Source organism: Musa acuminata, chromosome BXJ1-7 (assembly GCF_036884655.1).
Source record: "Musa acuminata AAA Group cultivar baxijiao chromosome BXJ1-7, Cavendish_Baxijiao_AAA, whole genome shotgun sequence".
Classification (NCBI taxonomy): Eukaryota; Viridiplantae; Streptophyta; class Magnoliopsida; order Zingiberales; family Musaceae; genus Musa; species Musa acuminata.
In genome coordinates, this window is record NC_088333.1 from 4,976,370 (window position 1) to 4,993,763 (window position 17,394).

The following is a 17,394-nucleotide window of genomic DNA, read 5'->3' on the forward strand; positions in this document are numbered from 1 at the left end:
CCGCGTGCCTCAGTTCCTCGGCTCCTCGGCTACAGTCGAGATCTTTGCGCGGCCTCGGCCCCTCCCGCTGTTCTCAGAGCCTACCTCGCCTTCTCCTCTAGACCTCCCTGCTCGGCTTCTCCTTCCTGCGACCAAGCTCTGGTCTCCCTCTTCTCCTCCTCCTCTTCTTATAGAGCGGTTGCACAAGCAGAGGAAAGTACGTTGCAACGATGGCCGGAGGTCAGCTCCAAGTGCTCGGGGCACTCGACCTTGCCAAGACGCGGTGGTATCACTTCACGGCCACCGTCATTGCTGGCCTGGGCTTCTTCACCGACGCCTACGATCTCTTCTGCAACTCCCTCGTCACGAAGCTCCATGGCCGCATCTATTCCTTCGACCCCAATCGCCCCGGGACGCTCCCGCCCAACGTGTCCGCTGCCATCACCCGCGTGGCCTTCTGTGGTGCCCTCTCTGGCCAGCTCTTCTTCGGGTGGCTCGGCGACAAGCTCGGCCGCAAGAAGGTGTATGTCATGACGCTCATGCTCATGGTCATCTGCTCCATCGCGATCGGCCTCTCCTTCGGTCACACCGCCAAGGGCGTCATGGCCACCCTCTGCCTCTTTCGCTTCTGCCTCGGCTTTGGTATCGGCGGCGATTACCTGCTCTCCGCCACCATCATGTCGGAGTACGCCAACAAGAAGACCCGTGGCGCCTTCATCGCAGTCGTTTTCACTACGCAGGGCTTCGGCATCCTCACAGGCGGAATCGTCTCCATCATCATCTCCGCCGCCTTCAATGAGCGCTTCGACTATCCGGCCTACAGGGACGACCGCGCCGGCTCCACCGTCCTGGAAGCCGACTACATCTGGTGCACAACTCTCATGCTGGGCGCCCTCTCGGCTGCCTTAACCTACTACTGGCGGATGAAGATGCCAGAGACCGCGCGGTACACTGCTCTTGTTGCCAAGAACGCGAAACGGGCGGCACCCGAATGTCGAGGTATTATCCGACAGGCTCAAGTGTGCTCCCCACTTACCTCGGGATCGATCGACCTCGTGCGCAGCCAGCAAGCAGCCTCGCTGCCTCGGCCACTCGGCCTCATGCGCAGCCAGCACACTGCCTCGCTGCCTCGGCCACTCGGCCTCATGCGCAGGAAGTAGCACGCTGCTTAGCAGCCTCGCTGCCTCGACTCTTCAGCCTCATACGCAGCCAACACGCTGCCTCAGCCACTCGGCCTCATGCGCGGCAAGCAGCCCGCTGCCTCGGCTCCTCGGCCCCATGCACAGCCAACACGCTGTAGCCAGCACGCTGCCTCGGCCCCTCGGCTTCATGCGCAGCCAACACGCTGCACGCTGCCTCGGCTCCTCGGCCCCATGCGCAGCAAATAGCCCGCTGCCTCGGCCCCTCGGCCTCATGCGCAGCAAAGCAGCCCGCTGCCTCGGCTCCTCGGCCCCATGCGCGGCCAGCCTGCCTGCGCCGAGCTACTCGGCCATATTCACTGCCGAGTCTGTCTCAGGGCGGCTTACCGACCAGGGTCTCGCCCCTCGGTCGCAGCTTGCCTGCGCCGAGCCTACCTCAGCGCGGTCTGCCCGCCTGAACAGCGCCCGCAGCCTGCCTGCACCGAACCCACCTCAGCGCGGCCTGCCCCCCCTGAGCGGTGTTTCTCGGTCGCAGTCTGCCTGCACCGAGCACCTCGGCAACTCTCTGCCGAAATCCCACCTCAGCGCGGCTTGCCCGCCTGAGCGGTGTCCCTCGGTCGCAGCCCGCCTGCACCGAGCACCTCGGCCAATCACTGCCGAGATCTACCTCGGCGCGGCCTGTCCGCCTCTGTCGTGTACCTCGGCTTCATGGTGCCCGAGTCCACGTCCTCGCGTCCTGCCCGCCTGCGTCGTGCTACTCGGCCGCATGGCCCTTGTGACCACGCCTACGCGGTCTGCCCGCCAGCGTCGTGCTCCTCGATCGCGTAATGCCCGAGACCACACCTGCGCCGCCAGCCGCCTGCGTCGTGCTCCTTGGCTCCATGTTCCCGAGATAGACCAGTGTCGCCAGTACGCCCGCGTCGTGCCCCTCGGCTCTATAAACCCCGAGACACGTCTGCACGGCCAGCCTGCCCGCGCCGAACTCCACGGCCCTATCCACCCGGTCCACGCCCCTCGGCCGCGGCTTGCCTGCGCCGAACGCCTCGGCTCCCTGCTTGCCGAGCCCACCACCTCGGACGCAGCCTGCCTGCACCGAGCACCTCGGCAGCTCTCTGCCGAAATCCTACCTCAGCGCGGCCTGCCCGCCTGAGCGGTGTCCCTCGGTCGCAGCCTGCCTGCACTGAGCACCTCGGCAGCTCTCTGCCGAAATCCCACCTCAGCGCGGCCTGCACGCCTGAGCGGTGTCCCTTGGTCGCAACCTGCTTGCGCCGAGCACCTCGCCCAATCACTGCCGAGATCTACCTCGGCGCGGCCTGTCCGCCTCTATCGTGTACCTCGGCCGCATGGTGCCCGAGTCCACGTCCTCGCGTCCTGCCCGCCTGCGTCGTGCTACTCGGACGCATGGCCCTTGCGACCACGCCTGCGCGGTCTGCCCGCCTGCGTCGTGCTCCTCGGTCGCGTAATGCCGAGACCACACCTGCGCCGCTAGCCGCCTGCGTCGTGCTCCTTGGCTCCATGTTCCCGAGACAGACCAGTGCCGCCAGTATGCCCGCGTCGTGCCTCTCGGCTCAATAAACCCCGAGACACGTCCGCACGGCCAGCCTGCCCGCGCCGAACTCCTCGGCCCTCGGCTCTACGCCATCCCGAGACCACACCTGCGCGGCCAGCCCGCCTGCGTCGTGCTCCTCGGCCCTTCGGCTTTACGCCACCCGAGACCACGCCTGCGCGGCCAGCCCGCCTGCGTCGTGCTCCTCGGCTCTTCAGCTTTACGCCACCCGAGACCACACCTGCGCGGTCACCCCGCCTGCGTTGTGCTCCTCGGCCCTCGGCTTTACGCCATCCCGAGACCACACCTGCGCGGTCACCCTGCCTGCGTTGTGCTCCTCGGCCCTCGGCTTTACGCCATCCCGAGACCACACCTGCGCGGTCACCCCGCCTGCGTTGTGCTCCTCGGCCCTCGGCTCTACGCCATCCCGAGACCACGCCTGCGCGGCCAGCCCGCCTGCGTCGTGCTCCTCGGCTCTTCGGGTTTACGCCACCCGAGACCACACCTACGCGGTCACCCCGCCTGCGTTGTGCTCCTCGGCCCTCGGCTTTACGCCATCCCGAGACCACACCTGCGCGGTCACCCCGCCTGCGTTGTGCTCCTCGGCCCTCGGCTCTACGCCATCCCGAGACTACACCTGCGCGGTCACCCCGCCTGCGTTGTGCTCCTCGGCCCTCGGCTCTACGCCATCCCGAGACCACACCAGCGCGACCAACCCGCCTGCGTTGTGCTCCTCGGCCCTCGGCTCTACGCCATCCCGAGACCACACCTGCGCGGTTGCCCCACCTGCGTTATGCTCCTCGGCCCTCGGCTTTACGCCATCCCGAGACCACACCAGCGCGGCCAACCCGCCTGCGTTGTGCTCCTCGGCCCTCGGCTCTACGCCATCCCGAGACCACACCTGCGCGGTCACCCCGCCTGCGTTGTGCTCCTCGGCTCTACGCCTCCCGAGATCACACCTACGCGGTCACCCCGCCTGCGTTATGCTCCTCGGCCCTCGGCTCTACGCCTCTCGAGATCACACCTGCGCGGTCACCCCGCCGGTGTTGTGCTCCTCGACCCTCGGCTCTACGCCATCCCGGGACCACACCTGCGCGATCACCCCGCCTACGCTGTGCTCCTCAGCCCTCATCGGCTCCATAAGCCCCGAGTCTAACCCTGCTCGGCTTCCTGACTGAGTTGCGCACCTCGGCCCCATGTTGCACGAGACACGTCCGCGCGGCTAGCCCGCCTACGTCATACGCCTCGGATATGCATGACCAGCCCACCTGAAGTAAAAAGCCATGCATCGGACCCCCTGCATGCAAGAACCGACGCATAGCTCCTTTCGGGGGGGGGGGCATATGATATGACAAAAAATGGCAGACCCAGCACAGCCGGACGAGACAGAAGCAGGTAACGGTTGAAGCTCGCCCATACCCTGCGATCCTCCCGGTCTCCCACGCAAACCCCTAAGCGACACACTGCCCGAGGCTCTCCATACCCTGCAGCAGCTCGGCCTCCCACGCAACCCCAGCGATAACATCAAACCTCATCTATAAATACCCCTGAGTCCTAAGCAAAAGGGGAAAGGGGGGAGGAACTCACTCAGACACAAAACACTCAGAGGCTCTTCTTCTGCCTCATCCACAATCCCCTCCACATCTTTCTCTAACTTGATCGTCGGAGGGGTCGGGCCGAGCTCCCGGCCCGACCTGTGTGCAGGTGCGAGACGGTGTCGCCTCTTCCCGAAGCTGCGGCGGAGCTGCCTCCCGACCCGAGCCGCCGACCCGAACCGCCGACCCGACCTGCCGAACCGACCTCCCGACCCGAACCACCGAGCTCGGCCGCCGGGAGACCTCGAGGAGCGTCCCCATGGAGATCACCGCCTTCCGGACCCGAACCAAGCCGCGATGGCCCCGAGGCGACGGCCCCGAGGCCACGGCTAAAAAAGTTACTTACCGTAACAAGACTAATGCGTGCACATAATATAGTTATTCTATCTGATGAAGAAACCTTAAAACTAGATCGATTCAATGTCATCAATGGAAACCTATGTATAGTAAAAAATGAAATTTGGACTAGATTACCTAGGAGGACTGAACCTCCCCCACCAGAACCAGAACCAGAAACACCATGCGGTGCTCTAATTAATTCCTTGATGACTTTGCCATCGCGATGACCTGATGAAGCCACATTGACAGTCAACACCATGGCCACTGTTATGCCAAGTGGTGGTGCCTTACTCGATCAAAAGGCAAGCGGATGTAAGCCTGTGCGTCACCACTGGTTTGGCTAAAGATATGAGACTTCATGTCCAAGTTTCCATTGCGATATATGTACTATATGTACAGAGAGTTCAAGACAATCACCGATCCGTCCGACCATGGAATTGTGGCTACTCATCTTCCTCTCCGTCACCTTGGCCACGCTGCTCCTCCTCCTCCTCGATCGTGAAGTCAAGATTAGGAGGCTCCCTCCCGGCCCGCCGTCCGTGCCGATCCTCGGCAACCTCCTGTGGCTCCGCCGGTCCCTCCGAGAGATCGAGGACATCCTGCGGGAGCTCCACGCTCGGTACGGCCCCGTCGTCACGCTTCACATCGGCTCCCGCGCCACCATCTTCATCTTGGACCGCACCATCGCCCACAAGGCGCTCGTCGAGCACGGCGCTGCTTTCTCCGACCGACCCGCCCCGCTGCCGGCCGTCCGCTTCCTCAGCGCGAGCCAGCACAACATCTCCACCGCCGCCTATGGCCCCATCTGGCGCCTCCTCCGCCGCAACCTCTCCTCGGAGATCCTCCATCACTCCCGCATCAAGCTCTACGCTGACGGCCGCTCGTGGGTCCTCGGTGTTCTCATCCAACACCTCCGATCCCAGGCCGATGCCCACCACGGCGTGGTCGTCGCCATGGAGAGCTTCCAGTTCGCTATGTTCTGCTTGCTCGTCCTAATGTGCTTCGGCGAGAAATTAGACGAGAAGGCCATCAAGAATGTCGAGGAGGCGCAGCGGAGCCTCCTCCTCTACGGCAGAAAACTCAGCGTGCTGGTCTTTGTTCCAAGCATCTCCAGGCACATCTTTCGCAATCGATTGAAGACGGTCTTGGAGATGAGGGAAAGACAGGGACAGCTATATCTTCCCCTGATCGAAGCCCGAAAGAAGCACAAGCAGCAGCAGCCGCCAAACGAAAAAGAAAGGTTCGTGTACTCCTACGTGGATTCCCTACTCGAGATCGAGCTCCCGGACGAAGAGGGAAGGAAGCTCTCGGACGACGAGATGGTGGCCCTCTGCTCGGAGTTCCTGAACGCGGGCACGGACACGACGTCGACCGCGTTGCAGTGGATCATGGCGAACCTGGTGAAGCACCAAGACATACAAGCGAAGCTGCGGGACGAGATCGACGGGGCCACCGACGGGAGGGACGAGGAGGAGATCAAGGAGGAGGACCTGCAGAGGATGCCATACCTGAAGGCGGTGATACTGGAAGGGCTGCGGCGGCACCCGCCGGGCCACTTCGTCCTGAGCCACGCGGTGACGGAGGACGTGGACCTGTGCGGGTACCTGATGCCCAAGGGAACGGCGGTCAACTTCTGCGTGGCGGAGATGAATTGGGACGGGAAGGTGTGGGAGGAGCCGATGGAGTTCAAGCCGGAGAGGTTCCTGAGCGGCGGCGGGGGAGCGGCGGTGGACATCACGGGGAGCAGGGAGATCAAGATGATGCCTTTCGGGGTGGGGAGGCGCATATGCCCGGGGCTGGGGCTGGCCATGCTCCACCTCGAGTACTTTGTGGCCAACCTGGTGAGGGAGTTCGAGTGGAAGCGAGTGGAGGGCGAGGAGGTTGACATGACCGAGAAGATGGAGTTCACCGTCGTCATGAAGAATCCTCTGAGAGCTCGTATCATCCCTAGAAGGAGGAAGATATTGAGATGATAGACTTCGAATAATAGAAAAGGGTATAGAAATGCATGCTTCATTCACCGTCGATGTCATCTCATGAACCACACAAATTACCAAATAGTCATTGAACTGCCAACTTTGTGGCTTTCGATATCATTTATTATGATCGGGGCGTTGACCTATAAATTTATTATATTATAATTATTAATTCAAAATATTCCAGATAAATAAATGGTACTGAAGCAAATTGGAACAGATGGTAGGGCCCATCGCCATGATCGTCGATACATGTATATACATCGCTCTCTCACTATATATCATGTAACGAACAAACTGATTCATGAGGATTCTCGGATTAGGGTGGTCGACATCAGGGAGAGAACGAGAAACTCCTTGTTCTACCGTGGATCGATTCTAAAGATGAAGCAAAGACTCAACCTGATGTTGACCATCCTAATTTGAGAATCCTCATGGGTGACTCTGCAAACTCAAGATCGAACCAAGCTAAGTTGATATATCGGTCATGGTATAAAGTTGCTCAACATTTTTGATACTAGAAGGAGAGTCCGATGTTACAAGAGGGTCCACCATCAAACAACCCCAGCGAATGCCCTGGTGAGAAGGCACTTGCCACCATCGTCACCTTCGACCTTGAAGGGCAACTCCCCACTCTCCTGCATATAGATGGAAACGTCTCGACTCAGACTCCGGGGGTGCTATTTGTTATGGTAAGTAACTTTTTTAGCCGTGGTCTCGGGGCCGACGCGGCTGGTTCCGGGGTCTGAATGACGGGGATCGGGCGTGACGTCCTTCGGGGTCTCCCGGCATTCGAGCTCGATGGTTCGAGCCAGCAGATCGGATCGGGAGGAAGCTCCACCGCTGCGCCGCGAAAAGGCGACATCGTCTCGTACCTGCACGAAGGTCGGGTCGGATGCTCGGCCCAACCCCTCCGACGATCAAGTCAGATAATGTGGAGAGAGTTTCGGAGGAAGAGATGTCTCCAAGTGTGTTGTGTTTGTCTTTGTAGTTCCCCCCCCCCTTCTTCGTTTAGAACTCTGGGGTATTTATAGACGAGTTTGGTGTCACCTGATGTGCCCGCTTGCAGGGGCAGGGTAACGCCTCCCGCGGCGTCTGACGTTGCCACTGGGGTCGCATGGAGAACTGTGCTACCGCAGGGTATGGGCAAGGGTCGGTCGTCGTCCTCCTTTGCCTCGGTCAAGCGCGCGGGGTCAGACAACGAGGAAGTTGTTGCGTGAGAGCGGGTGACGCCAACGCGTGTCGAGTCAGCATTATTGCCTTCCAATCATTGGGCAGAGTGGCGCCTGGGTGAGGCCGACGTCACGACACGTCATGTCACCATTATTACCCCTATCACTATTGATATTTGTTCAACAACCCTGGGCTCTTGCCTCTCAAGGCTAGCGCGGGGCAACTAGTTGTCTCCGTCGAGGTATTCCTCAACCTCACCCACCGGATGCAAGCATTAGTTGGGATGATGCAGACCATCACATCCCTCATATCCTAGCTAGCTCAGTAGATGGTTCTCTCTCCATAGTCATCGCCCATGATCCAACCTATGCTCAACCCTATACCTTATAATGTCACCCCGGTCGACCAACCACCTTTAACTCTAAATACTCACCCCCCAATCGGGGAGCTGCTAGTCATAGGTGCCTTACAAGCCAATCACGTGAGTGATGACACTTGTGACATAATACACACTTTTTTTATTTATTATATATTAATATTTTTATTACTTTATATTATCTATTGCATGAATATATTGTGAAGTCCATGGATCTATGTAATGAGAATCAGATCGTGATGAGATCACGATAATAAGACCGATTCACCTTTAAATACGGACCCAAAATAATCTTGGTCATATGTTAATTGAGAGGGACATCGAGATAACCAAACATACTGGTATATTGTATACTCGTACATATGATAGAGATGGATGGTCTCATAACTGCTCATGTGGGGATACTAGGAATACAATATATGTGCTCATCGGAGAATGAGTTCATCGATTGATCTGCTCACGATATACTGGATGGTTGATGATGCCTTATTATAAAACAATGATTCCGTAGTCCTAGTGGTGTATCTTGTCCTTAGATTTGAGACACTAAGGATGTCCTGTATGAGTACTCCACTATTTGATACCAGACTTATATGTTTGGAGGTTCCAAATCTAGCACAACCGGTCATCGAGAGTGGTAGCCAATCTTACAAGGGCTATTGAGTGTCGATAGAGGATCATCCGCTCTCGGTGTCATGAGAGAAATATCTCATGTATTCATGCTCAAACAATCTCTAGCTAGGATCATTCGGATCGAAAGAGAAAGAGTTCTCAGGGAGAATCCGATTAGAGCGAGACTCGAGTAAAAACTGTATGGGCCTGACAGTATCATGCCCGGTAGACAATCTCTGGGGTATTAGATGGATGATAGACTATAAATACACGGTAACTGAGGACAAATAGTCCAAAGGATTGGATTCCCCTGTATCGTTTAGGGACTATGACGTAGTGGCCTAGTACGTCTGCGATGAGTCAAATGAATTATTATAGAGATAATAATTCTCTGAGCCAGAAAGAGTTCTAACAGATATGACTCATAACCAGCTCGATATTAGGCTTAGAGGGTCACACATATATGGTAGGCATTGCGACGAGTAGAGGTTCGGATATGAGATATTCGTCGAACCCGATATCTTATTAGATATCTAATAAACCCATAAATTATTGGATCCTATGGATGGGATCCAATAAGAGCTAGTGAGATATTATTGGATATAGATCTACTAATCTAAGAGATTAGAGGCTCGGGTAGTTGGATAGAGATCCAATATCTAATATAACAAGATCCATTATGGTTAAGTTGATATGGAGCCTCTATAAATAGTAGGGAACCAAACACCAATAGGCCAGAGATTTTCTTGGTTGCCACCTCCTAGTCTCCTCTCTCCTTCTCCTCATCAAATAGCAGGTCTGAAGATTTGAGGAGCACCGTCGCAGCCCTGTTGTGTGGATCGCTGCTAGAGAGGAGGATGCTTGACCTCTTTCATCCTCTTATATAGATCTACAGGGATTCAGGGATATAAAATCTCCCTAGGTAACATAACTATCTCACGCGTGGTTTTTAGTTTTATGGAATTTACGCACTAATCTTTGTACGATGATGAACATATCTTTGGAAAATTTGGGGATTTTATTTTTCTGTTCTTTCGTTACACATGTGATGTCGCCCCTAGATTTCCCTACAGGAGCAATCAAGACACTTGAGGCCAACGGCAGAGCACAATGTCCCTGTGCCCAAATGCGTTATCTCGACCTTCCTCGAAGCCAACACCCTATCATCCGACTCGACGGATGACTCATTCTGGGCCCAATTGAAATTGGTGAATCGACGTCTATACGAGGTTCAAAAGGAATTCCATAAATCCAAGGAGGAGCTCGGGAAAGTACCTCGGTTGGGTCTCTCTTTGCCCAAGAAATTCAGGACAAACCTATCCCCCTCAACTTTCACATCCCGATGTTAGAGGCCTATGATGGTGGCTCCGATCCAACAAAGCACGTTGCCACCTTTCGGGCCTAGATGGTCCTATACGGCACTTTCGATGCCATAATGTGTCGAGCATTTCCTACCACCCTCCGAGGCCCGACTCGAATATGGTAGAGCCAATTGAGGCCATCATTAGTTTCATCTTTTGATCAACTTACAAGGGAACTCGAGCTTCACTTCCTAGCCAACATATGACCTAAACCGTTTGCGACCATACTCCTCAGGCTAAGGCAAAAGGAGGACGAATCCCTCTCCCTCTTTGCCACCCGCTTCGCTATTGAGATCCTAGGGGTTCCATATATCCACCCCTATTTGGTTATATAAGTGTTCTTATAGGCCTATAGTCTTCAAGGTTCTTTTGGTTACTGGTCGAGAGGGCACCAACGATCGTTCCCGAGATACTCCAACGGGCCAACCAGTATATTGTTGTTGAGGAACTGGTGACAAGAAAGTGTGAGGAGTCACACAAGAGGCCTCGCTAGGAGCTACTCATGTGAGCAGATCGGGGAAAGAAAAAGACCTACCATGGCAAGGCCGGAAGTAGATGAGCCCAAGGTGTGTAGATAAAAAAAAAGGGGGGCTCGCTATAGTGGAGCATGTGCCCGAATTATAAATCTCGACCAGTCATGTGCTTGAGTTATGAATCTCGGCCAATCAGTGTTCGAGTTGTGCACCTCGGCCAAACAATACTCGACTCGTGCACCTCGACTAAACAATTCCTGAGTCATGTATCTTGGCCAAACAATGCTGAGATATGCACCTCAGCCAAACAGTGCCCAAACGGTACACCTCGACTAAACAATACTCAAATGATGCACCTTGGCCAAATAGTGCTTGAGTCGTACACCTTGGCTAAACAATGCTTGAGTTGTGCACCTCGGCCAAATAATGCCCTGGTGGTGCACCTTGGCGAAATAGTACCCAAATGGTACACCTCGGCCAAACAATACCCAAGTTGTGCACTTCGGCCAAACAGTGTCCAAGTTGTCATGGACTTAACTGGAATTACCTAAGTCGTGAGGCACCCTTGCCCAATTTGTCCAAGTTGTACACCTCGCCCTTAAAGATTTGCATCCACAAAGATCAGCCCACTTGCAACCTTTTGCAGGTCCTGAAGGACCTGTAAAAAGAGAAAGTTAATTAGTTCGAAGAATGAGCGATGGACAAGTCCCGACGTCTCACGAAAAGGGGAAGCTTTACAAGCAATTCAGTGAGCACCTTGTGTTCATAAAAGAAAAGAGGGAGAGGAGAAAAACAAGGACTTTAGAGAGTTGAACGAACAACCGTAAGTCCACAAACAACTGCTCATCGGGTGCCGGGCGTGACAACAAGTTCTCGTCAAGGTAATGTGCGAACTTATAAAAGATTGTTTAATGCCCAACACTATATCGAACCCCCATCCCCCATGGTGCCACCCGGGTGGTTCCAAGGTGCTGAGATGACTTACGTTTTGCATGCGGCAGCGAGCGCAGAAAACAGCCCGTGGCACGCGAATACGGAGCTATTTTGGGACTGTTTTGCTTGGTTCGGTGAGCGGTCACACTATAGCACTGCAACTTATTCGAACTTACATTTTTACAAGCAAAAGGACTTAAAACCAAGACAAAACATACTGCCAAGCAGCTGTATATGTAGATGAGAGTGACGAACAGTTCGTTGAATGGAGTTATTACGGGTGTGTGACGACCGTTCGTGACAAAGTGGTGCACCTCGACCAAACAATGTCCGAGTTGTGCATCTCAGCCAAACAATGCCTGACTGGTGCACCTTGGCCAAATAGTGCCAGAGCCATACACCTCAGCCAAACAGTGTTTGAGTTGTGCATTTCGGTCAAACAGTGCCCAAGTCATGAACCTCAACCAAATAGTATCCGAGCCTTGCTCCTTTGCCAAATAGTGCTCGAGTCATAGACCTTAGCTAAATAGTGCCCAAGTTGTGAATCTCGGCCAAATAGTATCTGAGTTGTGCACCTCAACCAAATAGTATCTGAATCATACACCTCATCAAAATAATGTTTGAATTGTGCACCTCAGCCAAACAGTGCCCGAGAGGTGCACCTTAGCCAAACAGTGCCCGAGTGGTGCACCTCAGCCAAATAGTGTTCAAGTCATGCACCTCGGGCAAACAACGTATAAATCATGCACCTCGGGCAAACAACGTCTAAATCATGCACCTCGATCAAATAATGCCTGAATTATGCACCTCGCCCAAACAATGCCGAATCCTTGACCAAACAGTGCTCTAGTTGTGCACCTCGGCCAAACAATGTCAATGTCACATCTAGGCCAATCCTATGCCCGAGCTATGCCTCATGACCAGTCTAATGTCTGAGTTGCATCTCAGCCAGTCCAATACCCCGAGCCATGCCTCGTGGCCAATCAAATGTCCAAGTCACATTTCGGCTAGTCCAATGCCTGAGCCATGTGTCACAGCCAATCTAATGCCTGAACCATGCCTCGCAGCCAGTCTGATGCCCAAGCCATGCCTCGTGGCCAATCCAATATCCGAGTCATGTCTCAGCTAGTCTAATGCCTAAACTATGCCTCGCGGCCAGTTCGATGCTCGAGTCATGCCCTCACGACCAATCCAATATTCGAGTCACGTCTTAGCCAGTCCAATGCCCGAAGCATGCCTCGTGGCCAGTTCGATGCTCGAGCCACGCGTCGTGGCTGAGTCATGTCTCAACCACTCTAGTGCCCAATGCCTGAGTAGTATTGCTCGGTCAGTCCTGCGCCCAAGTAGTGTTGCTTAGCTAGTCCTGCACTCGAGTAGTGTTGCTCAGCCAGCCCAATCCCCGAGTTATGTCGCTCAACCAATTCAACTCCCGAATAGAAGCTCCTGGTCAACCGACGATCAAACCACCAATCTTAGCACAACAATCGACCTAGCCAATAAAAGGCACCAAGCCATGCTCCGAGCCCCTCCACGAGGAACCAGAGACATGTCTCTTTTGGGTTGAGGGGGGGGGGGGGGGGGTGGGGTTTGGAGAGAGAAAGAGAATGTCAGCACCAACGTGGAGCCTCAGGGCTAATATAGTGCATTGTGTCGACACGACACCTCGGACTTGGATGGGATGAGCGCAAGTTCCTATGCTATCCATGGCCATACGAGACGATATCGCATAGCACAGAGCAACTTCGGAAAGCTCGGAATAGTGTCGTACAGGGTCGATCCATGAAGGTTGATCAATGCCCGCATGAAAGGTACGAGTCGATTGCCTAAGGAATCAACAGTCATTAAAAGACCATGTACGATTGACCTTCGTTCGCAAGTATAAAATATAATCTCCTGACTAGTGTCATAGGTCGGACTTCAAACACTTCAACTCCCCATAACTCCACTCAACACTGACTTGAGCTTTTGAGGGAACGAGTCGGAAAATTTTTCTCCCGACCTCGGCCTGTGTGTAGAAACTTGACGACGAAGCAACAACCCGATGGGGGAGGAAGAGAAACTCCTTGCTTTGTCTTGGATCGATTCTGGAGATGAAGCCTAGACCCGACCTGATACTGACTACCCCAGTTCGAGTATCCATGTTGACTACGAACTGACTATCCCAGTATTCGAGGAGGCTCCACTCCTAACCCATAATACATTCACTCACAAGGGGTAGCAAGCGATGTTTTTAACCTTGATGCGTCTACCTTGGCACTAACATCTATTCAATAACCTAGGCCTCTTTTCCACCATGACAATCCCGACTTATATGCTCATTTTCATCTAAGGCTTCTTGAACCTCAATCAGGAAGCACATGAGCCCACCACACACTTCTACCCGGCCTCCAACTGACTTGAACATCAATTACATTAATTATATCTTTTTCCTACCGGATATTATGTTCTGGACACTTGATTTATAATTAATAATTTTTTTAAAAAAATAAAATTATTCATTAGTATCATAAAAAAACTACCATAGAAGAAGACAGAAGTGTCCAATCAAAATTATTTCCCCAAGATGAATATAGTACTGAAGTTCGCCCCAACTTAGCTAGTTTATGTGCAAAAGCAATTATCCACGTACATCTAATCTAGCATGATTATTTAGGAGGATGTGGTTTATTTATAATTTTAGTTGCAATAATCTGGTGGGATTTAAGGAAAAAATTTGCATTCTTTATTATCTGCTATCTATGCGGGGCTTTAGTAGTTCTTGTTTCACTCTTTGACACCTTGTGAATCTTCGATCCGCCATCTTCCGTGTAATCTTGTTTCACTCTCAAAAGAAAAAAGGTTAGTCGGTTAAGAAAGAGCATGAAGAACAATGGGACGCAGGAAATTTGGATCTCGTTCTGTTTCAGATGAAATGACGATGTATGTTTATCATGCTTCTGTTTTTTCGTTCCATTAGGTAACGAGCTCGTTGATTCTGCCTTTATATATGTGGCGCATGTATTCCCCCCAATGGAGGAGGATTAGGACCAAACCATCTTATTACTACTACTATTAATGTTTAGTTCTCATCGACCTGCGCCGGTGCCTTGTTTCAGTCGACAGTTACAAAGTTAATTTCCTTGCGGCCTAAACCTTGACTACTCTTTTGTTTCTTTATTTTGCCCATCGGATCCCTCATCGAAGGTCGACGTCACCGACGATCCCACCTCCTCCCGCATGATGCTCCGTATCTCCGTCATCGACGGCCTCAAGGTTGGTTGCTCCCCGACGCAGGATGCGGCGATCGCCGCCATAGCTGCCGCCTCCGCCTCGTCGTACTCGCCACCCAACCTGGGATCCACCACCTCCGCCACCCCACTCCCCGCGCCCCGCAGCCGCGGCGCCATCGCCGCCGCCAGCGTCATTCCGCCCTCCGATCCGACGGCTGGGCGTCCCGTTAGGAGTTCCAGGAGGAGGACCCCGAAGCTGTACACGTCCGTTTTCTTGGAGGCGATCCCGGTCCGGAGGTAGTGCGGGTCGGTGTAACCCGGTGACCCCACCACTGGCGCCGCCGGCCGGACCGCCGCCGAGAATCCGACCCGGGCCGACCCGAAGTCGCAGAGCTTGGGGCCGAGATCGACATGGAGGAGCACGTTCGCCGTCGTCAGGTCGCCGTGGACGATCGGGAGGCTGGAGCCTCCTCCGTCGTGGAGATACTCGACGGCACCGGCGACCTCGTACGCGACACGCGTGCGCGCGGCCCATGGCAGGGTGGAGCCACCACCATGGAGCTTCTCGTGGAGCGTCCCGTTCGGTACGTACTCCAACATCAGAACCCCTTCTTCGTCGTCGTCTTCTTCTGCAGTCCATTACAAAACCCTCTACTTACTCCATAAGACAAAAACAAAACAAAAAAGAAATATTACTTTATAGGAGTCATCTATTATATCTTTTAATTTAATTCCGCTTAATATAAACCAATCGCTCACACGTCAAATAATCTCCTCATGTGACTTTCGCCGGAGACACTATCGGAAGAAAATATGACATATGATTTCTTGATTGGGGAAGGGGGCAATAAAAGTGGCAATGAATCGTTTGATTCGAGGAGCTGAGCTTACCGCGGTCGTCAGAGTAGGCGAGGAGGCGGACGATGCGCGGGTGGCGGAGCCGGAGGAGGACGTCGAGCTCCTGGCGGAAGGCGCGGCGCGGGAGGTCACCGCCGCCCCCGGCGTAGACCTTGAGGGCCGCGAGGGTGGAGTCGGGGAGGCGGGCTAGGTAGACGGTGCTGAAGCCTCCCTCTCCGATCACAGCGGCGGCCGCGCGGTCGCCGAGGAGGGCCTCGACCTCCTGCCACCTGTGCCGACGAACGTCCGCGTCTTTCTGGGGAGAGATCGCCAGTTTGGAGACGTCGGCCGCCTGGCCCTCGTCTGCCCCAAGCTCGACGTCGCTGGTGGGGCTGGAGGACAGGACCCCGGCGCGGAAGAACTTAAGGTAGGCGATGAAGGCGAGGGAGCCGCAAAGTATAAGAGCTGCGATGGCCGCCGCAAGGCCGAGAATTAAAGCGAGACCCATGTCTCTCTCTAATTCGTTGTTCCGGCCGCGGCGGGGACAGTCGGTTCGTAGCAGGGAGGGAGGGGGAGACTTGGCGCTCAAAGAGTCCTGGACGTGGTCACGATTACAGAAGAGGAGTTGACTTAGAAATAGTGGTGGTATAGCGTCCGAGAATTGATGGACATGCTCTCACGACAGAGAGAGGGGGAGGGAGGAGGAGACGGTGCAGGAAGGGAATCAGTGGGGATTGCGCATATGCATGGGTATGTATGGATGGTGCTCTCTCCACCTACTGTTTTGATCAGAAAGAAAGAAAGAGAGAGAGAGGAATTCTGCAATTCTCTGGAGGGGTTCAGTGCATAATCTGCAACGTGCCTATGGAAGCCAAGTAAAAAAGAAATAGCCTTCAAGGATTAGGAAGGAGTCCAGTTTCAATTGTGGACGGCAAGTTGATACAAGACATGACAACTGAAACCATAGGCATTTTAAATGACTGCTTTGTATGGCTTTTTATTGTGGAGTGAGGGTCAAATAGAAGCAGTTGTTCAGTCGATGTCATGTTTCCTAGCATCACCTCAATATACTAGTAAGTAGGACAGAGAGAACAGGAAGAAGCAGTCCCCTTTAGATTGTCCTGAGCTAGCAGTTGCAGTCTTAATGAAGTTGACATTCCAACCTCTGATGCGTATGTATTTCTTGTATTAGCTTAGAATTAACAGAACAATCATCCAACTTGAGGACCACTCTAGTGTCCCAACCCACCTTTACGCGTGTGGTATGTGGATTCAATATGAAATTTGAGATATGAAAAGGATCACAACTACGAGAACACAAACCATATATGACAACTTTGTTTTTCTTTCTGGCCCAAGCATATGACCCTATGTATATTCCATAGGTACTGCTCACCCAACCATAAATCAATAAGTACCAAGTTGATGACATCTTTGCTCTTTCCGATGGGCAGTTTCCAAGCTGAAGTTATAGTTTTCATTTTATGTATCCTAGCTGATATGCAACTCTTTACAAGACAGATTCATATCCAGACGAAGATGGCAACAAAATATCTCGGGAGTTCAGTTAGTCTGGATGTTGCTAATGAAACATAATTTGTGGATATTTAACCCATTTTTTATTCTGTGATCATCCTTACTAATTGTTGCATGAAGTCTGATAAGTCAGAGCCACTGAGAACATCAGTCATGTGAGCCTTAAAGTTGTGCTGTATTCAGCACTGAATTCTTTTACATGACAGCTTGTTATCCAGATAAAGCTGCCAAACAAAAATGTTGAGGTGCTACATAGAAAAAGAGTTCGATCAGCCTTCATGATGATAGTGATTCAAATTCTTTTTGCTGA

At 53.5% G+C, this 17,394-nt stretch overlaps 3 protein-coding genes across 4 annotated transcripts; 2 read left to right on the plus strand and 1 right to left on the minus strand.

The window, feature by feature from the left end:
* The first annotated feature begins 209 nt into the window (after window positions 1-209).
* LOC103974931 (probable inorganic phosphate transporter 1-4) lies at window positions 210-1,139 on the plus strand. Its single transcript, XM_065194093.1, has one exon. The coding sequence runs from the start codon at window positions 210-212 to the stop codon at window positions 1,137-1,139; it is 930 nt and encodes a 309-aa protein (XP_065050165.1).
* Window positions 1,140-4,987: 3,848 nt separating this feature from the next.
* Window positions 4,988-6,694, plus strand: LOC103990446 (cytochrome P450 89A2). The gene has a single exon (XM_009409581.3). The coding sequence runs from the start codon at window positions 5,030-5,032 to the stop codon at window positions 6,569-6,571; it is 1,542 nt and encodes a 513-aa protein (XP_009407856.2). The 5' UTR covers window positions 4,988-5,029; the 3' UTR covers window positions 6,572-6,694.
* A 7,797-nt stretch (window positions 6,695-14,491) lies between these two features.
* LOC135678398 (salt tolerance receptor-like cytoplasmic kinase 1) lies at window positions 14,492-16,427 on the minus strand. 2 transcript variants are annotated; one of them, XM_065191160.1, is made up of 2 exons: window positions 15,603-16,427; window positions 14,492-15,362 (listed from the first exon to the last, which is right to left on the minus strand). In XM_065191160.1, exons 1-2 carry the CDS (start codon window positions 16,054-16,056, stop codon window positions 14,677-14,679), a joined length of 1,140 nt encoding a protein of 379 aa, XP_065047232.1. In that variant the 5' UTR covers window positions 16,057-16,427; the 3' UTR covers window positions 14,492-14,676. The 2 variants fall into 2 exon arrangements, with proteins under 2 accessions (XP_065047232.1, XP_065047231.1); XM_065191159.1 differs by having other exon boundaries at window positions 14,492-15,340; window positions 15,603-16,426.
* Between the last annotated feature and the right edge of the window lie 967 nt (window positions 16,428-17,394).